The following is a 22,414-nucleotide window of genomic DNA, read 5'->3' as shown; positions in this document are numbered from 1 at the left end:
TAGCCTTAAAAAGCTATTTCTTTCTTAGAATTCACATGCTTTAGTTAACACTATAGTTCCTCCTCCAGCTGCTTGATGATATCCCTGTTCTTGAGAACACCCTTTGGGAGAAGCCAGAAAGAGAGAAGTAACTATAATCTTCCAGGCACTTGTCTGCTCCCTTAATTGTAGTTGTGTTAAGGACTAGAAATGAAGATGGGATGAAATTTAATTTAGATCCTGGAAGCCCCCAAACTGTCTTCATCCGCAATTTCTCCTCACAGTGGTGGCTTTAAGCTCACAAAAAATTTCCAAATAACAATGTATGATGATGCTTTTGTTCAGCTTATTGCTCATGCTGCAGATATATAATCTGCCTCTGTACCAGGATGTGATGGCTGAAAGGCATCATTAATGTGTTAAATGATGTGGAATGCTTCAGGCACAGTATGACACATCACTGCAGAGTGGTATTCCCTGATGCACAGGTATCTGCCTCACTTTCAAATCAGAAAGAAAGCAGCTAAATTACTACACAAGCAAAATGCACCAGGAAAATTATAATGTATACATTCACTCATAATCTCTGAGCCTGACTCAGACCTCACTCAGACCCAGAGAGAAATAAAAGGTTAAGATTTCCATTCTCAGGGTTTATTAATCATAGAGGTGAAATGAGGAGGGGAGGATTCATCATAGTGCATCCCTGGAATCTTATCTCCACTCTTTTTGTGGTTGATTTTCAATATGTTTTATGATTCCAATTCACAAAACTGATTCAACAAACCATCTTCCATGTTTTGAAAGAACTAATGTAGACTCTTCTGGTATCTAGTTTACTTTGATGATACATAATCACACGACAGCATACATCCCTACAGAGACTACAGCAATCTGTGTCCATATTTTACTAGGAGGTGCAGCTTTGTACCTTTTCTACCTTTCTACTGAAACATTCATTTCTTTAGACATGCTAAAGCCTGACTGACTATCTTTGATATGAGGTATTCCATTACCATATCCATATATGCTGTTTTTTAAATTCAAACAGAACAACAAGGAATATGGAGTAAATGTATTTCAAAATCAGGAATATAGAAGATTTAGAAATATCTGTTTTATCAATGTAAAAAATTAGAGTAAAATGTTAAACTTAGCCAAAGGAATGATCGATCTAGGATTCATTTAAAATTTTTTTAAAATTTATTTATTTTTGAGAGAGAGAGAGAGAGTGTAGAGAGAGAAGACAGAGTCTGAAGCAGGCTCCAGGCTCTGAGATGTCACACAGAGCCCAACATGGGGCTCGAACTCACCAACCGTGAGATCATGACCTGAGCCGAAGCTGGATGCTCAACTGACTGAGCCACCCAGCCGTCCCGAGGATTCATTTTTTAAAAGGATGTATTTTGGGGGCACATGGGTGGCTCAGTCAGTTAAGCGTCCAACTTCAGCTCAGGTCATGATCTCAGGGTTCGTGAGTTCAAGCCCAGCTCATGAGTTCAAGCTCCATGTAGATTTCTGTGCCGATGGAGTCTGCTTCAGAGCCTGGAGTCTGTTTCACATTCTTTGTCTCCCTCTCTCTCTGCCTCTCCCCTGCTCCTATTCTGTCTCACTGTGTCTCAAAAATAAATAAACATTAAAAATTTTTGTAAAAGTAGGGTGAATTTTTATTGAAGCTGTATTAAAGATATCTATTTCTTTTTCTACTAATGGACATTATTACTTCATTCTGTGGAAGAGCAGGCCACAAAACCATTGGCCAGAAAGCTTCTAAAATCCTTTATAGGACATGAGTCAATAGTGCACATTTGAAGGTACACTTAATGACTTATTAATATTATAGTAGCAAGGAAGTTCTGAATTTTGTTACCAGTATTGCAAAAGATAAATAAAACAAGAAAAATTATAATTGGATTTTTAGTCCAATCCATTCATGTGATGTACAGCAACTTTTGATCAGAAGAAAAGAAAGGATTTGCCTGTGGTCACCAGATTAAGTGGATGACAGTAGCTTCTGTCTCAAGCTGAGGACAGAAATCCTTTCATTACACTGGATAGTCTCTAAGATGTCATCTTTCTTTGCAGAAGTGAGTTATCCTTCAGTAGGACATCTAAATAAAACTAAGTTCTTTTTCTTTTCAATAATATTATTTATTTGTCATTTTTTTAGTGGGGTGGCAACTGTAAAATTCCCAGAGTAATATCAGGCACCTAGAAAATCTTACAGAAAAGTGTTGGCTTTGCTTCCCTTTGTATTTTTATCAGACTTAATCCACAGAAAACTATTAATTTATTCATTATTACAAATATGAGCTATAGAATATCAGTTTGTTTTTGCTAAAGGTGTTTCAGTTGGACACCTGACAAAAGTTGACTAGTATCTGAGATAATATCAGGGAATAATGTGCACATCTTCATTTTGATAAATGCATTGAGGTTACGTAAGTAGATGGAGTTTTTTTTTTAGGAAATGTACACTAAAGTAGCTATTAGTAAAGGGGCACATCCTGTGCAATTCACTTTCAAGAGGTTCAGAAATAGGGGTGCCTGGGTGCCTCAGTCGAACGAGCATTTGACTTTAACTCAAGTCATGACCTCACGGCTCATGGGTTTGGGTTTGAGCCCAGTGTTGGAATCTGTGCTGACAGCTCAAAGCCTGAAGCCTGCTTCAGATTCTGTGTCTCCCTCTCTCTCTCTCTGTCTCTCTCCCACTTACAATCTGTCTCTCTCTTTCCCTCTCAAAATAAATAAATATTAAAAAAATTAACAAAAAGTGGTTCAGAAATAAATAATATCTATACAGAGAAGGAGATGGGGAGAGAATGGTAAAACAAACACAGTAAAATGTTAACCTTTAAGGAATCTGGGTAAAGGTATATGCACATAATGTGTACTGCAATACTATTTCATAACATTTGTAATATTTTCATATACATGAACAAATCATATCTTATGATAGGAACTGTACACATACATGCATCACTTTAGCAGGATAAACTGAAAGAGGAGGGAATGTTCTAATTACTCTAGGTAAAGTATTAGGGTGAGGATAATGTTCAAAGAAAAAAATAAGTTTAAGTGGAACTAGAGAAAAATATATAAAATGTGCACCTGTAGCAAAAGAAAAATATCAAGATTGAGGAGATACTCAAAAGGAAATAACTAGAGCAATACCAGGACCCCAAGAATGGAGGGGTACCTCTTTCAACCATCACAAATTTAAAGAAACATGATGGCATTTACCTAAGTGTCAAACTAAAGTTAGTTAGTCCAATTGTTCTGGGGCTGATGATACTTCAATACCAACAATCTGGCTATTAGGAATCCAAGTAGAAAAAGGCCAAAACCCCTAAGTCTTATTTTTAGGGGGTTAAATTTGTGGCTCAAAAGTTTAAAAATGCCATGTTAGACTTGAAAATAATAATTGCAGATAACATTGATACTCATATAAATTCAATGATGTTATTTAATTTACTCTTTTGTTATAATTAAGTCATTCATATGCTAAGAATTTTTTAATTTATTTTTTATCTTTTTAACATGTATTTATTTTTGAGAGACAGAGAGAGGCAGAGCATGAGCAGGGGAGGGGAAGAGAGAGAGGGAGACATAGAATCTGAAGCAGCCTCCAGGCTCTGAGCTGTTCGTTAGCACAGAGCCTGATGCAGGGCTCGAATTCATCAACTGCGAGACCATGACCTGAGCTGAAGTTGGATGCTCAACCGACGGAGCCACCCAGGTGCCCCTAAGAATTTTATTTATTAACTTACTCCCTTTTCTTTTTTTTTTTTTAAGCTTGCTTATTTATTTTGAGAGGGTGAGGGTGAGAAAATCTTAAGCAGGCTCTGTGCTGTCAATCTGGAAGCCAATGTGGGGCTTGAACAGCTAGATCATGACCTGAGCTAAAATCAAGAGTCAGATGCTTAACTGAGCCACCCAGGTGCCCCCCATGCCTGCCATTCTTTTCAATATTATTTCTTAAAACACAAATCTAATGAAGTTACTTTTCCACTCAAAATTGGTATCTCTCCCCAACATCCCATTGGCTTTCCTTTACTATCTAACCTGGTTTCTTGTTACCCATTGATAAAATCAATTTCCTCCTCTCAATCTAGCCTTCCTGTTACTTAGGGAACTCAACTCCAATAATGTGTTATACATATTTCTTTTTCTTTATAACTATCTTATTTATTTCTATTTTTCAATATACATCTGACTCGTTTTCAAAGGTTTCCCTAAAATCATTAACTGTGACACCTTAACTCATTTCATTGCTTAGTGTCTTAAGCAAATTTATTTATTTCATATAGATTGTCTTTAATTCTATACTCAGATGGTAAATTCCTGCATGGCTGGGGCAGATGTGACATGCACATAAAAGAGGTGCTCAAATGTTTTTGTTAATCCATCAACACTTTTTATATATATCTCAGTGGATTTTCCTACTCTTTTTTATCTTAGAGTCTTAACACAATTAAAAGATGACTATTATAATTAATCACATCATTTATTTAAAAAATGTTATGACCAGGAATTTAAAAAACTAACACTAAGTATAGAGAAAAAGCATGAGGATTCAAAACAATTGAAAGGAAAAATCAAGGGCATGTGACAACTTCTTAAATGTAGAAGATGAACCAAAGACGTTTCTAAATGTTAGATTAGAATCTGGTGAACTGGGGGAAAGGATGGTTGTCTTAGTAGTGAGGAAAAAAAATAAGGAAAGAAAGCTATTTGAGAGAGATTATATTTTAATTTTTGAATTATGGAAATGTCCATTATAAATAATTCATTCATTCAGTAAACATTTGAGATATTACAAGGTGCTAGAAGGCTTTGTTCTCTTTGTTCTAAGTTCAAAATATAAAAAGGTGAACATCAGACAAAGTCTATGGCCTCATGAAGTTTATATTCTTCCTAATGATTTAACATGGAGACACAAAGAGGAAATCATTACTGGCTTCCAGGAGGGGACTTGCTGTCAAATGAGGGCAGAAATCAAACCATGAATGAAAGAACAAAAGGAGAAGGATTATTCTGTGAAAAAAAATCTAATCTTAGATTGAAAATCAGGAGAAAAATAGGATGAAATCTTGATGAGTCAAACCTTTGGTAATGCATGCACACACTTTTGTGTGTGTTGTTATTGCTGCTGCTGTTATTTGATTATTTGTAGATCCCTCTAAGATGAATGAACACCTATACAACACAAAAGGCAAAGGGAAAAAGCCAGGAGAGGGCATGTTGAAGATACTAGATGGGGAGGACATTTGTTTTGACAGCACATTCTATAAAGACTCAGGAATCAGTGGGAGTTAGCAAGTACTGGTTGGGGGGGGGTGCGGGGGAAAGGGTGGGGGAATTAGATTTAAAGAAACTGTGGCAGGGAAGAGTAGCATTTTCTTTTTCCTCTGAACCTTTACAATCTTGATAAGTGAGGACAGTGTAAGAGGAAAAAACAACACTATGATAAGTCTCCTCTAATCTCAATACTTAACTCACAGAGCACTTCACTTCTGGTTACCAAATGTGTGGGGACTTCCCCACACCAAGCAATTCTGACCCATAAGCTGGGTATCCTACAAGGAATTCATGTCTGATACTATCTACCTGGAATTAGTATCAACTCTCAGGGTTAGGAGCCCAGTCCCACAAGGCTCCCCTGCCCTCATTTTAGCTGCTAATCTCAAGTCCAAGTTGTTACCTGTAATGCTGTCCCACCAGCTGTAAGTCAGAGATTCCCACTACCTCCTCCATGGATCCAATTACTTTGCTATAGTAGCTCATAGAACTCAGGAAAACATTTTACTTTCTAGATGGCCAGCTTATTATAAAAAGATACAACCTGACAACAGCCAGATAGAAGAGATGTACAGGGCAAGGTATGGGGGAAGAGGCACAGCTCCCACCCTCTCTCCAGGAATGTCACCTACCAGTACCTGTATCTGTTCACCAACCCAAAAGCCCATCCTCTGGGCTTTTAAGGAGGCTTCATTATGTAGGCAAGATTGATTAAATCATCAACAGCCTCCTCTCCCTAATCCTGGGCTTGGGGGTGGGCGATAAAGGAGTTGAAAGTTTCAACTTTCTAATTACGGAGTTTGGTTCTCGCAGCAATCAAACCCCATCCTTAGGGTTGTCCAAAAGTCAATTCATTAACATAAACACAGGTGTCGTTGAATGGGGGTTGTTATGAATAACAGAATAGCTCTTTATTACTCTTATCACTTAGGAAATTCCAAGGGTTTTAGAAGACTTGCACCCTGAACTGGAACCAAAACCAAATATATTATTGCTTATTATAAATCACAATATCACAGAGGGAAAATAAACTGTGGAGAATGAGGGCGTGAAGGATGAGACTGGGTTTTTGGAAGAGTAGAGATGATAAGGAAGATCTCTTGCAGAACGCCCCTAAGTAACCCTGTGATAGATGGCTGAGAAGCAAGGACCAAGTTTACTAGGGATGGAATAAGTTAGAGTAAATGTTTCAGCAAAGACCCTCTCTGTCTCCAAGGCAGCATTTATTTTTGTAGCCACATGGCATGAATCCTAGGATAACAGAAAGAATATGAGGATAGAAGTTGGAAATGGCATTGGAGTTGGGACACATAAATGAAAGTTTGATCTCTTGATGAAATGTTAGAAAAGCCTCTAGGATCTCAGTTTCTCCAGCTATAAAATGGGGGTGGGGTGGACCTCAAAACTGAAAGCCCCTCAGGTCTCTATTAGTGCTCCTTATTTTAGTCTAGGATCATTACAAGCTATAGGATAGTGAGAAGGGGGCAGATTCTGTTATGGAGGCTGAGAATAAACAGACAGATATTTCACTCGTGGAATGATTGTTTCCAGAAGTGAAAGGTAAATATGTTCATTCCAGGACAAAAACAGGAAGTAACAATTTACCCTAGTTACAACTTTACAGATTTTTGCTTTGCAATTTGCAATGTTTTCTGGTATGTTTGACTAACAGATTTACGGATAGATACAATCTGTATGGAGAGACCATGCTTTTGATCTCACTGGGATACCTTGTGAAAGTATTGAACTAACATCTGAATTTACAACATAATCCCCTACAATTTAGAAGGTGCCTTATCATTTGATCATCACATAGCTTTCACAATGTAATCAAGAGAAAAATCAACAAACTCAATCTCACAAACTAAATTAAAAGGGACACATTCATGTACTCCCTTTATATCCTTGTCAAAGATAGAGAGACTAGGAGGAATTTAAACACCATGGCATCATATCTGTCACAGCCATATCTTTCTAGAGGTAGAGAGCTCATTTTTCAAGGCTACCAGTCCATTAACCTTCACAAGAACAAAAATAAAGCAAAACAAAGAAATACTCCCTGGAGAAATGGCATTGCTCCTAATCTTGCTTATATCTCTTACTGTGGGGATCTGAAGATGGAGCAAAGACCTGTAGCACCCCAGGCACACAAAATGATACCCTGAAATAAATACATAAATGCCTGTGGTGCATACTGTAGACAAATTTGTGATTATTTTTTTTTTTAAATGATAGTGGGGTTAGAGAGAGTAACTGATATCACCCCTGCTGAATCTGTCTTACCCTGCGATTTGCAACTGGGAGGGCCAAAGCATCAACCCCATTCATTTTTTAATGTCTTGGCCTGCTCTTGTTTGCCCTTACCTAGATTCATTCACTGACTATATCTGGAACTATTAGTTTCCTGATAAATGCATTGTCAGAAAGCCAGAGGCCAATGATAACACAGGAAAGAAGGAGCTCTTGCTTGTTTTTATACGTTTCCATTTGACTTGGGAGATAATTATAACCCAGATTGATGCTCCTATTTTAAACAAGGTAGTAAATCAGCATGAAATATAGGATTGGGGAAAGCCATTTACCACATAATTATAATTTCTTAAAATTCCCGTGTTCACTGAATCTGAGAAGCTATAATCATGCAATATATAGCAATAGCATTACTCATCTTTTTCTCTCATGGAAGACAGTTACATAAACTGAAGTTACAAATTTTTAAATATTATTAGTTACAAAGTTTAAATATCTTTAACTAAAGCAAAGCAAAAGCATATGTTGTTTGGTCTGAGACCTAGCTTCCAGTGGGAAAAAACACAGATTCAGTAAGCAAGATTAAAAAGGTGATTTAGCACACTTCACTTAGAAGCCATGTCTTTTCCACAAATAAAGTTTATTTATCACCATGACCATATAAAAGTGTAAGTGTTTCATCAATATAGGAGACCAGAAGCAAAGTAGGACCCAAAGAGGGATTTGGAATCAGAAAGGAACAGTTGAACATGGACTCTCCCAAGAGTTATATTCAAAATACGTATTAATGACATAGCAGGGATAAGGACCCTTCAAGAAGGAGGAGTTCCACTGTAGAGCTCTGAAGACCCCCTCTTATGCCAGCATTTATCTTTCAGCTGCTAGACTATGAGGAAGAATAGGTGGGGCTGAGATACTGGGTTTCGGGGGCTACCCAGGATACCTGAGAAATGAATACATACAGATGTTTTTGCACAACTCCCTTGCAGAAGTAGTTAGAACTACTTTGAACTAGTATAACCAGCGAAGTCATACTGGCACATACTTAATGATTATTAGCCCCGGGTGACATCTCTTAACTGTGTACCTTTGGTAGTTTCACGATCTCCCTGAGCCAGCCAAGTGAGAGAAACAAAAGCGGTGACTTTAGCTAGTTATTTGGCTGCTGTTCTGAGACCTCTTCCAGCTAAAGAGAGAATCCAGTTGTCTTTCCCTTTTCCTGTAGCATCCAGTACACTTTCCACTATCTCCAGGGTGCAGGGCGAGTCCCCTGAGAAAGCAGAGGGGCTTCCACAATTTAAGCCAAATACAGGTAAGAGGCAAAGTTGCCTCTCAATCCTAACGTCCAGCTCAGGGGTGAGCCCACCTGGGAGCAGACAAGAGAAACTGTAGGTCTAACTGAAGCATTCTCAGGGTGTATCATGTCTCTCTCTCTCCCTTTTCTCCCATTTTGGCTCTGCTATTTATTTGTGCCTAATGGATGCAATGATATTTCTTCTTGAACTGCTTAGAACATAGTATCCCTAACTATGATACCTTACAGCAACAATTATGTACAATGGATATCTATCAGCTTAACTCTGCACAGCCTTGGTTGACTACAAAGGAAAACTCATACTCATTCATCACAGTTATCAATAATGGAAACATCGTGATCACCTTATCTCAAAGGGGCATCACGGATATGCCACTTGTGTATACTGTGTAAAGTATAATGACCTTTCCATACGTTTGAGAGAATCACAACTAAAGTCCCATAAGTAACTGTGGATACCACAGAGCTAAAAAACAAACAAACAAACAAAAAAGCCATAATAAAAAAAAAATCATAAGAATTATCAGAGAATGAGAAAACACATAGAAGATTTAAGGGGTGACTGAAAGAACAAGATTTACTAACAGTGAAAAGAAGAGAAATGTTGTGGATGTAAGATACAGAAAGGTGAGAAGTTGGCTGTTGTTTCATTTTTCCATTCTATATTAAAGGGCCTTTGCAGGGCCTTTGGGTAGGGAACATCTGTGGCTCAGTCGGTTGAGCGTCCGACTTCCGGCTCAGGTCTGATCTCACCATTTGTGAGTTCGGCCCTGGCATCAAGCTCTGTGCTGACAGCTTAGAGCATGAAGCCTGCTTCAGATTCTGTGTCTCCCTCTCTCTCTGCCCCTCCCCTGCTCACAATCTGTGTGTGTCTCTCTCTCAAAAATAAAGATTAAAAAACTTTTTTTTCAAAAAAAATGCCTTTGCTTACAACCTACCAATGCAGTGTTTTGTTTTAATTGGAAAAAAAGATTGTCAGTGGGAAATATAGCAGAAATATAGAAAATATAAAAGTAAACTATATTTGCAAACATTTTTAGATCAGTGATTCCAACTGTTCTCCACCAAGACCTCTTTTCACTATGCTTCTCCACAAATTCTCTATTTTGAATTTTAAATAAATGATATGTATCAAATAAAATGAATTTTTTTCTTATTCTTAATTAATCAGGATTATCTCTATCTGAGCTATAATACTCAGTTTCAGAGGTGCATAAAGTTAACTGAATAACTCTACATAAACATGATATAATTATAACTAAGGCAAAACTATTTGTAGTTTTAGGTGTCCTATATAACGTTTTGCAAGCTAAGGTTCAATGTCTACTAAGTTGTTTGAAATATAAAAATGTTTCAAGGAGCCTCATAAGCACCGTCTCCAGAGCCTCAATTATTTAAAGATTCCAAATTGAAAAACAATGGGTTAAACCATTAAAATTATCTAATAAATATGATTTATTCCTACCTGATGAATTAAATTTAGTTATTTAATGTAGCATAATTGCCTAAACGTGACAGAAGAGAACATTCTGGGACTCTTTCAAATCGTTGCCTTTCCCTACCCTTTTTTCCACACTCGATTTCAAAATCATGACTTGGCTCTGAGATGGTGAGAGCCGAAAGAATCCAGCACGTACTCACCAGCCTGGTTGGTTGTGATGCTGACTGCAGCGAACTGTCTTGGTGGTGAGCTCAGCTCTGACACCCCGTTAATAGCATCGATCTCAAAGGTGTAGTTCGTATGTGCCAGGAGGTCTGTCACTGTCACTGTGGTGTTGGTGAGTCCAAACTGTCGAGGGAGGAAGCGGACATTTGGGCTGCATGGCTCACACTGTTTTATATTCCACCCACATTTTTTACATATGATGTTGAAGGTAACATCTTTCCGGCCTCCTGTGTCCAGGGGCCAGCTCCAGTCCAGGATGACCGAGGTCTCGTTTATATTAGAGATAACATTTCTTGGTGCAGATGGAGGTCCTGTAAAGTAGTTCAACAAAGATTAATGAGCCTCACTTCTGTTTTCTACTACAAGGGAAATAGATAATTTACAATGGAACTGAAAGAGGTAAATAACCATCTTGTCTCTATTATATACTTTTAATTCGTCCTTAGAGGATCCATGAGATTATAGACACATGGATTCAAGAGCACTATCGTCCCTAAGCCATGGGCGGGGGAGTTTTGACTCAAGGTTGAAGATACATTCACAAAGTCCAACGAGGGTATTTACTACTAAATTCAATGCCCTTGTGAATAGTTATGAAAACTTTACTATTAGTTTTATAAATCTTAGTCCTTTTTCCCTATGACCTATGACCTACATGTAACAAGTGGGAATAGAAATGTAAAAACCCAAATCCCATGGCTGTAACCTCCCCTATTCTGTCAAATGTAATACAAGATCTGAACCAAGATACAGAAAATTTTCTTTCTTTCTGGGGGTTCTGTTGCAGGAAGTGCTTTAAAAACTAATTCATTTTGCGTGATAAATGTTGCATTTGTGGTGAGCCGAGCATGGAGAGTGAAGCAGAGAAAGCTTTCAATTTGCACATGGATAACAGAAGGAAATGGGCCAGATGCTTTAAAAAAAAAAAAAGAAGAAGAAGAAGAAGAAAGAAGCACAATAACAAGAATAAAAAAATAAATAAATAAAAGAAACATGGAAGCATGGGTTGCAGCAAAACTACTCACGGGTACAAGCCATGGATGGAGGGTCTCTGTCTGCTCGGAAGTACTTATTCTCACACCTGCAGTTCACTGAACCATCTTCGTGAGTAGAACTGTGCGGCGGGCACTTGGCACATTTCACATTACCATCCGCAGCCTTGTAGAAGCCTGGTCGGCAAGCTACAAACAAAGCGACTCTTTTAACATCCGGTGATCATTTTGAAAATGTAGTTTTGAAAATAAGTAAAATGGATTTCAGAATGTTAGGGGATGAATTCATTAGGAATAAAAAAAAATCCATTTTTTTCCTTCCAGAATTTACAGAAGCAAATAATGTGACCCAATGTAGTTTCTCCACATATACTTTTGAATTTGCACCAAATGTTAAAGGGAAAAAAAAAAAAAAAAAACCCTGAAGATTTAGATTATTTTGGCACTAGAGTGTGATGAAATTTCCAGCTCATGTTTTCACAGCTTTGCTTGGCATTGAACTATTTGTGGAGAAAAATACAGCAAAGCCATGTCATTATGTAGCCATTCCCTTTTAAAACATGATGCAATGTGTACACTATCTGCGCACAGTTAGCACTACATTACATACTTGCTCGCTTTCTAATTGATTTCTGTGTGCACAACCCCATCCCCACAAATTGTAAGCAACTGAAGGAAGAAATCATGGCTTCGTTATTTCAAGATTCATGATGCATGGGTTCTCATGAGCTATATATTTTTTTCTGCCTTGACAATGTTGTTCTAGTGCTATAACTTCTATGGCAGTGGTCTAAACTGAAGATTTTTAAAAAATTTCCTTGTCTGTATCTCAAAAACATAGTGACATATAATTTCTATTTAAACTGATCTACTTGTAAATAATTATTAAAGCTTTCTAAATAACTGTGCCCTCTTATTTCTTTCCAGCCATCTCTGAATGATGTGTTACATTAAGACCAATGAAACTGGTCGTGAAATATTTATTTCAGCTGCCCATTTAGTATTCCTAATATATTTATTGATTTTACAGAAATATTGTATTTTTAAATCTGTATTGTTTTTGTTTAATCTGATGTAAAATTCAAAATGTTGTAATGGTTAGTGTGATCTGTTTTCAGAATTACATGGAGAACTGAAATCATAGTGAAAAATCCTAAGAAGTCTCTTAACATTGTTTTGAGGATTAAAGTCAGGGTCCAAAATTTTTAAGTTTCTTCCAGATTATCTCTGAAGTCAGTGATTTCTTAAATCTCTAAAACTCAATTTCAATGCTATGTTGAGATGTAATGGTTTAAAGCACTTATATATAAAATATGCCCTGTAGGTGATCTGAATCCCAGAATTTTTCTATATCAGCTTTATATTGTGAATAACAGATTATTCACATGCAAGTAAAGCCTGTGTGAACAAATCTTAACTTTCACAATCATTAAATGCATTTTGAAAGGTAACACTTTATATCCATAATAGTGTATCTTCCTACTGAACGTTTCTTGAGAAATACATTGTCAAGGGAAATACACTATCAAGACAAACAATTAGAATAAGTTAAAATGATAGCAATCATTAATCTAGTCTTGCTGTTTTCTAGTTTCTATCAAGAATGGCCGCACTAGCACCATCTTACATTAAGTGGAACAACTTTTGGTGTCACACTGAGAGCCACTCAGATAAATTCTATTTTCCTGACCAAAAGTGGATTAGGATTATAAACTTTTGATCATTGTTCCTGAGCATTGGTTAGAAACTTCCACTCATATCTCATGTCATATTGCCTCTGGGAGAAATGATATAAAGTATAAACAAACTATGCACTTAACTTCTGGTTTCAATTTAGCTCACTGAGTGCCTTTAAGTTTGTAAGATAGCAATGCTCGAGTCTTTAAAAGATTGAGTTGCAGTGTTCCAGTTTATTTTGTTTTTTTTTTTTTTTTTTGGTTGCCTGTAAGTTTATCTGTATGTTTTTATTTGAGGTTTTCATGGTTTTTACAACATTTAGCATAAAGGTATTCACTAAATACTCAGTCACTTTTTGTTAATATTATAAATGGCTATACTCTGTGATGTTTAAAGAAAAGACAAGACAATCATATACTCACTTGTTAGCTACAGCACAGGACTTCTAACAATAACTTGAAAGTAGCTACAGTTAATAAACCTAAAAGTTAAGAATGGGACACAAACTATTAACTAGACTTTATCTAAATATGATTAAATAACCTTAGATATAATAATAGTAAAAGATAGGTAGACACATATATATTCTATTTAATGAATATTTGTTAATCATTTACTCTTATTCAGGCTTTTTGTTAGCCTTGAAGATACCAATGTCCCTAATTCTGTCCATCTTAAAAGGGCCCTTGCAATTGAAAGTGGGCAACAGACGTTTAACACAGGCCACATGGAGTAAGCATTCTGTTCTGATTGAGCTATTGGATGAACTAAAGAGAAGGCATCTCATTTGAGAAAGATTATGAAAAGATGGCAAAAGATTGGCCTATAAGTAGCATAATGAAATACACAAATAGATCAACAGGAAAGACTAACTGTTAAGTAGAGAAACATGATGGGTGCTGTTGGTTGCATACTAAACACCTAAATCTGCTTTCTGCTTGCAAATAGAATTTTGATTTTGTTCAGAATCGCACTCTGCCAAATACTCCCTGACACAGACATAATCGCGAATAGTTATGGATGGCCAAAGTGATGGCCAAACGATGGGCAAAGAGATACAAACAGAAATCTGATGAAAGCCTTTGGGATACCTTTTTCTTTCTTTTTCTTCTAAGATGATCCAAATGTAACAGAAGCCATTCCACCTATATTATTTCAGCATTGATTCTTGGCATAATGGCTTACATGTGACAATAAGTTAAAGGCCAAGAAAATTAGATGTGTAATCTGCACTTGCTGATTCAGCTAGCACCTCTCTCAATATTTCCAAGAATGTCAGAAAAATAACATCCTATTTGTGTAACTCACCATGGGCAAGTTTTTTTTATCTCTATAGCAGAAAATATTTCTAAAGGATGTAAGACAAGCAAAGAATGTAGGTGAGAGGTACTAAATAGAATTATAGACTAATGGAGCTAAAAAGATCCTAATAAATCACACTGACCAGTCTGTGTGTTGTACGTCTGAGGACCCAGAGCTCCAGGACTTGAGATGACACATAGTTAGAGATAGCCTCTACACTGCATCTCCTGGAACCTGGTAGCTGGCTGACAGATTTCACCTATCTGATTTGTTGATTTCCATAAAATTTCAACTTTATGCATAATATGATAATAGGTTCCATACAACACCCTAAATTTTGTAGACATCTTTACTCTTTCTGAAAAGCTTTCATAGGTACCATCTCAATGGAATCTCACAGTAGTTGTGTCAAAATCATTGAGCAGATATTAATCTCCTAATTTTGCAGAATGGACAATTGAAGCACAAGCAGAAAAAGTAGCATCCCCAAGATAACGAAAATTCAGTTGGTCTAATCTGAAAAAGAAGGGGCACCTGGATGGCTCAGTGGGTTAAGTGTCTGAGTCTTGATTTTGGCTCAGGTCATGATCTCACAGTTGTTAGATGGAGCCCTTGTGTTGAGCTCCGTACTGATGTGGAGGCTGCTTGGGATTCTCCCTCTTTTTCCCTTTCTCTCTGCCCCTTTCTGCTCGCTCTCTCTCTCTCTGTCTCTCAAAATAAACATTTAAAAACACAAAAGAGGCTTTTTTGCTTTTAATTTTATATAAATTGCTTATTGAAGTAAATTATTATCTAGAACCATGAATTTTTTTTCTAAAACTCTAAAGTGCTATTATGACACTGAAGAATTGTAATCTGAAACTTAATTAAACGAATGCCACATCTTTTGTCATCTACACCTAGTAAGAAACTATTTCAGAAAGGGTAATATTTTCTTGCTTTTCTCTAGGATTTTCTATTTGATGTCTAGCATTATTACGGAAGACGGCCAAGCATGTGTTTGCTGGAAGGGCCGAGTCTGCCACCTCAGAAACTGCATGACCCACTACCTGTGGGAGTCATACAAGTAAATTTTTCCTTTCTTGATACAAGCAGGATCTTTACATCTTTTAACAAAATTGTTCAACAAATTTGGGAATATGACTGAATAATTTATACTCACTAGTAAAACTACACTATTAGGGAACAGTCTCTTTAAATGCATGGAAGAAATTTTTTATATGAAGTACTTCCTTTTGAATTTTTCCCACTGACAAATAATCTCCTTTCCTTGAAGTTGATTTGTGCTTAAATACCTATGTATCTATTGTAACTTCTTCATCTTTCAAAAAAAATCCTACTGGATGAATGTGAAACTTTACCTCTAAAGGGCATAAATACTTGTGTTTTAGTATCTTGCTTTGAGTAGTAAAAGCAATGACTAATTTCAAAGAACTTCCTTTATCCTTGAATTGAAAACCAGTGATAAAACAATCTGCACATTTCTTTCACTTAAGTATTATTTCAGAGACTGGAAAATTTCAGCACATAAAAAAATCAGGTAAAGGAGTAGAAAGTAATGTTTTCTTTCATTACTTAAGGGAAATCTTAGTCAACTTACTATAGAACATCAAGAAAAAAAAACAGGCAGAAAAGGGTACTGACTCAGATTCATCCAGTTTTATTTTTTTAAATGTTTATTCATTTTTGTGAAAGAGAGAGAGACCGAGTGTGAGCGGGTTGGGGGTTGAGAGACAGAAAGAGGGAGTCACAGAACGCTAAGCAGGCTCAGGCTCTGAGGTGTCAGAGCCTGACACACAGGGCTGGAAATCACAGGCTGTGAGTGAGATCATGACCTAAGCCAAAGTCAGATGCTTAACTGACTGAGCCACCCAGGTGCTCTTAAGTTTTAAAATAATAATAGTAATAATATTCTAAATAGTTAAGGCCTTCCCTGGTGCAGGCCAGCTACTAAATCAATATTGAAATAAGATAGATACACACATATTCAAAACCTGCTACCAGGGGCCTGGGTGGCTCAGTCGGGTTGCATGTCCGACTTCGGCTCAGGTCATCATCTCATGGCCCCTGAGTTTGAGCCCTGCGTCAGGCTCTATGCTGACAGCTCAGAGCCTGGAGCCTGCTTTGGATTCTGTCTCCCTCTCTCTCTACCCCTCTCCCACTCGCACTCTGTCTCTCTCTCTCTCTCTCTCAAAAATAAACATTAAAAAGTTAAAAAAAAAAAAAAAACTTGCTGCCAAAATGACAGAATTCTAATTTACAGATTTCTTCAGATAACCTAAGTTATAATTTTACCAGTGTTTGACTGATAAGAACACTGGTAAAATTATTCACAGATTTCAATCTCAGAGTAGGCAAACCCAGGAGTACCTAAACACTTTAATATTGCTTAAGTTGAGGCAAAAGGTCCACCCTTGTTTATGTGTTCCCATAAATGTTTTATTCCCTTCCTGTAATGAAGATTTTCGAAATAAGTGTGTCAGGAACTCTCACCTTTGGTTTTGTGTCGATAAGTCAAAGTAGGATGATCCATGAATATAAGTTAATAACCATTAAAAGCCAGAGGTATCACTTCCTGAAACTGAAACCTTACTGGATATCAGCATGGATTTACTAAGTAATGTGAGTTGTTCAGATAGTGTTGGTTTTGTTTATTGATATTCCTCAAACTATATGTATTAATCTCCAAAATGACTAAGACACTTTATTGTGTCTGGTCCTACAGTGATAAAAGTTATAATCCTAGGTTTAAAAAGCCAAATTCTAAATGGCATGATTATTTTAGAAATGGATCTCCTCCCTTGAAAATGTAATTGCTAAGACAATTTTCATACATTTTAGTCTTGTTTTCATCAAGAAATTCTTCAATTTCTCTTCTTTTTAATCCAACACTTCAAGTTGTTTTCAGCATTTTATAGGAAGAACACTGGACTAGAAAGGAAGAAATGCAGGTTTTGATGTAGTCTTTTCTCCTAAATAGGTGTTATCTCAAAGTCACTGCCCAGGTGTACTCAAATTTTAATAAAGTCTTTGGGATAGTGACTTTCTTTTCTAGAAATAAGTCTGAAGTTCCATTGTTAGTAGTTACTCTGTGTTCTCAGGTTAGACCTTGAGCAATCCAGAGACAGGAGTTACTTCCTATTCATTTTATGCCCAGTGTCTAGCAAAATGTCCAGCATCTAGAAGTTGATAAGATGCAGTTTTAAAGTGAATGAGTACCGTGCAATCAGTTATTCTCTCTACGTCTCTAGTTTTTCATTTATCAGATGATGGACATTGGCTAGCTTATCTCTAAAAACTCTTCAGGTTGACACTTAAAAGATTAATACTTTGTGTACCAAAATTTGTAGGATTCCTACAACTTTCTAAGGAGAAAGAAAAAAAATACTGTATATCAAAGTATCTTCACTTTTCATCATTGCTTTAAGAATTAAAATTAGCTACTGAAATTATAAAATCACATAGGGTAACAAGACAAAGAAAGAAGGTTCTCTTCTGACTTAAAAGAAATATACTTGAAAAAGAAATGACAGATCTTTACTCTTTTCAGTGTTTTCCTGTGTCAGAGCAGTATGTATTCAAAGGATGCAATGATTTCATGATTGAATGCACGGAGAAATAAATTGACCCCCAAATAATTCTGTTTTATAGTCTCAGTTTAACCAATAGCACAGTTAAGTCTATATTAATTATTCTTTTTAATTTTGTAAGATGATTTTTTTCTTTTTTAATGACAAGGGAAATGAGCTCACTATTGAAAACATAATTTAAGAGAATACATTTCTCTTCTGTTAATCTGTAGTGAGGTTTTACTTGTCTTTTCCTTGCTAATCTAGATTTTTAGTTTCCCTAATTTAAGTGCTGAGTTAGTGAGAATATGCTTGCTCATTTATTGAGCAAACCCAAAACTTTTTGAAAAACCCCAAGTTAGTCCTCAGTGGAACAAAAATGATAAAGCCCTTGCCAAATGTTAATTTGTTATTGAGAAACACTAAAAATGTTAATAAATAATAGAAGGAAGCCAAAATAATACCAGTTTGTAGTGAATGAATTAAAAATATTTTGGGAATCTGCCGATTCCTTATTTATGAAGAAGTAACAATAAAACAGGAACTAAGTACTGCAGGTCAATAGGGGAGTAAAGTAACAATCAGCTTCAGAAACTAACAAAGGAAAAGTATGAAATAGAGAGTATTATGAGCACTGCGTATACAATGAATAATAATTATAAAAAAGCTTCAAGATAGAATCTTGGCCTTATTCCCAAATTACATAGCATACTTTCCTCTAAGTCCTAATTGATGGGTTTGAGCCAGGCTGATACAGAGAATGGGTCAAGTTACCATAGTAAAAGGAAAACAAATGCACTTAGTAAACCATGGTGGCTACTGTTGAAAGAAAGTAGACAGCCTTTCAATTGCAAAGTGAATTTTGTCTCCAGTTGACTAATGTGGTTGACTTTTAAGAGAAAACATGGTCCTAATTAAGGGTTAAAAGGCTCATTTCAATTTGAATTAACTTTAAATTAAAAAATAAAGCTGTTGGTAAATAGGTCCTTTTTAGTATTCAGACTTTAGCCCCATATACACAGGGATATATTATCAATTCCCAGCCATAAACACAAACTAATGACCAGAACCAGCACTGACTAAACAGATGATTTCCTGGCCTTGCAATTCCAGGCCTGACAGGGTCTATTTGCCAGGACAAGGTCAAAGCAACTGTTTATTCCCAAAATGAGCTGCACTCCACAATCTTACAGGAACTCTATTCTTTGCCATTTCAATAGAGGTACAATGCTTTGAGGCAAGGCCCAGGCATTTCAATACACTGGAAGTGGCAATGTTCAGTCATTAAACCCTGCCTGCAATGTGCAGCATTTACAAAGTGATCAAGTGTTTCCTTCTTCTGTTCCTTCCACTGTTCAATAAAAAAGGCCTAAGGCAAAATGCCACCATACCATTAAACACAACAGAATCAATCACAATCTAGTGTGGCTCAAAGATAGCTGAGTAACAAGACTTTATTGTGTTTGTTGTTGTTCTATCAGATTTAGCAAGACAGGTGCCAGTAAAACTGAAATATATCCAATGTATGCTCACCACAAAGAGAATACTAAAACAGCCACCCATCCTAAGGATGTTGTGTTCTGCCTGCTTTTCAGTTGTCTTCCACCTTCGAGGAAGAGCTGTGTATCCTGAGTAGCACTAGTTGAGTTTTTCTATCTTTAATTATCAATGCCCAGAGAGCAAGACCCATTAACTAAGTTTACAAATCCACAGGAAGATGTATGTGACGAATAGGTAAATACTAAAAGAGGTGGAAGGGGGGGGTATGAAAGTCAAAATCATGTTTATGGGGTTTTATTATGGGGAATGTAAAATGCATAGGGCTCAGATATATACTCAGGGCATACTGAGGGACAGCCTGCCCTTTTGGAACAGTGCAGAAGTTTTCTTTAGACCTGGAGAACAGTGGGATGTCTAAGAAAACTATTCCCAGGAAAGGGTTTTGGAGAAGGAAAGTCACCTCTATATTTGAGTAGGCCTTCCCTACAACAGATTAGGATCTTCCAGGCTGCATTGGAACCTTAGCTAGAGCATGGGGAGGTCACCACTCCAATATATACATTATAAATAAAATCAATAATTTTAGGCAAATAGAATTTCCATAATAGATTTGAAGTAACCCAGAGTAGGAGTTTGAGACACAGTCATGAGCTTTAGGTTCATGTCAGGAAAGTAAGAAACTAACTATGCATACTACATGTGTGGCTGGCTTGGATTTATGCATCAAGATCACACTCTCACTCACTAATATGCACACAAACACACATAAACTCACACACGCTCTCACCAAGGTTTTTATAGTTCTTGTTTCCATTATACTGCTCTAGGTGTTTCCTTTTCTTCTCTCTTCTTTAAAAAATGCAGCATGGGGGGAAATTATCATTGACTATGAATGTTGGTAGCTTCACTAATATGAATTTCACATTTCTAAAGAAATTTTTAATGTTTATTTATATTTTGAGAGAGAGAGAGACAGAGTGCAAGCTGTGGAGGGGCAGAGAGAGAGGGAGACACAGGAACTGAAGCAGGCTTCAGTCTCTGCACTACCTGCGCAGAGTTTAATGCAGGGCTCAAACTCATGGACTCTGAGATCATGTTCTAAGCTGAAGTCGGACCTTAACTGACAAGTCACCCAAGCGCCCTAGTGAATTTCACATTTTAATCTCAAGTAACTATACCTCACCTGGGAACATTTATACAGAAAATAGCACAATTTTATTTAAATCATGAATTTAAAGGGAAACCTATAAAAAGTAGAAAGCTCAGAGGAAAAACAAATCAAAACAAAATTCCGTAAATGCCACAACACACAACGCAAAAATATTTACCCTCTTAGTTATATTATTAATTATCCACTCTCCAAAAGAGATCACCCTATAGAATTTTGAGAAGTGGTGACATCATTATATTGTATCAGAGGCCCTTTAGACTTCCTTTATTTTTTAGATTAGTTTATTTCAAAATAATGTCCTTTTTTTTCCTGAGGAAACATCTGCAATTTTCAAATTTATACTTCAATACATACTATAATCTATCAGCTTTCCATCCCATTTCTATTTTGTGAGATTCATAAAAATGACCGACAATATTATGGTCAAAAAGTAATGGATTTTTGGGATACTTGGATGGCTCAGTGGTTAAGCCTCTGAATCTTGATTTTGGCTCCGATCATGATCTCATGGTTCATGAGATTGACCCATGCATTGGGCTCTGCACTGACAGAGTGGAGCCTGCTTGGGATACTCTCTCTTACTCTCTCTCTGCCCCTTTCCTATTTACTCTCTTTCTCTCAAAATAAATAAATAAACTTTAAAAGCAAGTGAGGTGTTTAAAATAAACCAATAATGTGTCATTTATATGTCAAGTATTTCACTTTATGATCACAAAATATTACCAACTAAAAGTGTCCAATTTAAAAGTATTCAATACTTGCTTTGAATTCAATATTTACAAATGGCCAACATTTGTAAGGGAACATAGAAGAAAAAATTAATTCATATAATTCAAGGGTTTCTTTTTTTCATTTCTTTTTTACATTTAAAGTAAATATTTGCTCCAAGATAAAAACAGATTCCTAGTCAGCATTTTCTGAAATTTCATTCCCTAGGTGGATAAGAACGGACTTCTCAAAGAAAGCACAAAAAATAAACAGATGACCATAAACAGATGCCCATGGAACCAACACAACCATTAGCCAAGTAAGTGTTTCATAAAAATTTCAACCAATCATCTATTTTGAAATTGCTTAGGCAAGACATGAATGTTCATAACTGTACAGCACAGCATGTCTATATATTTGAATTTTACATAAAATCAATTTCATACTATTCAAGAAAAAAAATTTCTTTTTACATTAGAAAATGAAGTTTGCAAAGAAAGGAAAAGGTCACTAATAAGGTTTCATATATGTAGGTTTATTCTAATATGTATGCCAAAAATCCAAAATATCTCTCCCTACACCCTAATTAAAGTAAAAATAAACTTCTCAAAATATAGGGAAGAATCTCATGGGCAAGTAACACAGTAATAGATAATAGTATTTAATGGCATTATGAAAATAAAAAGAATCAGGCTTGAATTCCTTAAAGTGGTTAACTTTGAGGGCACCTGGGTGGCTCAGTTGGTTAAGCGTCTGACTTCGGCTCAGATCATGATCTCCCAGTCTGTGAGTTCAAGCCCCGTATTGGGCTCTGTGCTGACAGCTCAGAGCCTGCAGCCTGCTTCAGATTCTGTGTCTCCCTCTCTCTCTCTGCCCCTCCTCAGCTCGTGCTCTTATGTCTGTCTCTCTCTCAAAAATAAATAAAAATTAAAAAAAATAAGGCGGTTAACTTCTAAATATAAGCATAATCCTTTTTTCATTGTT

The 22,414-nt window shown here is 36.4% G+C and overlaps 1 protein-coding gene across 2 annotated transcripts in view; it reads right to left on the bottom strand.

The window, feature by feature from the left end:
- EPHA3 (EPH receptor A3) overlaps positions 1 to 22,414 on the bottom strand; it is a 340,047-nt gene that overhangs the window by 121,699 nt on the left and 195,934 nt on the right. For both annotated transcript variants that reach the window (XM_039222850.1, XM_039222851.1), the window contains exons 3-4: positions 11,537 to 11,692; positions 10,487 to 10,822 (exon numbers count right to left, since the gene is read on the bottom strand). In XM_039222850.1, coding sequence (XP_039078781.1) covers positions 10,487 to 10,822; positions 11,537 to 11,692 — 492 coding nt within the window. The remainder of the gene's footprint in view (positions 1 to 10,486; positions 10,823 to 11,536; positions 11,693 to 22,414) is intronic.

This window comes from Hyaena hyaena, unplaced genomic scaffold, assembly GCF_003009895.1.
Source record: "Hyaena hyaena isolate Hyena2069 unplaced genomic scaffold, ASM300989v1 scaffold_1204, whole genome shotgun sequence".
In the NCBI taxonomy this organism is placed as follows: Eukaryota; Metazoa; Chordata; class Mammalia; order Carnivora; family Hyaenidae; genus Hyaena; species Hyaena hyaena.
Note: the sequence above shows the minus strand (reverse complement) of the source record. Positions and strands in the feature narration are given on the sequence as shown.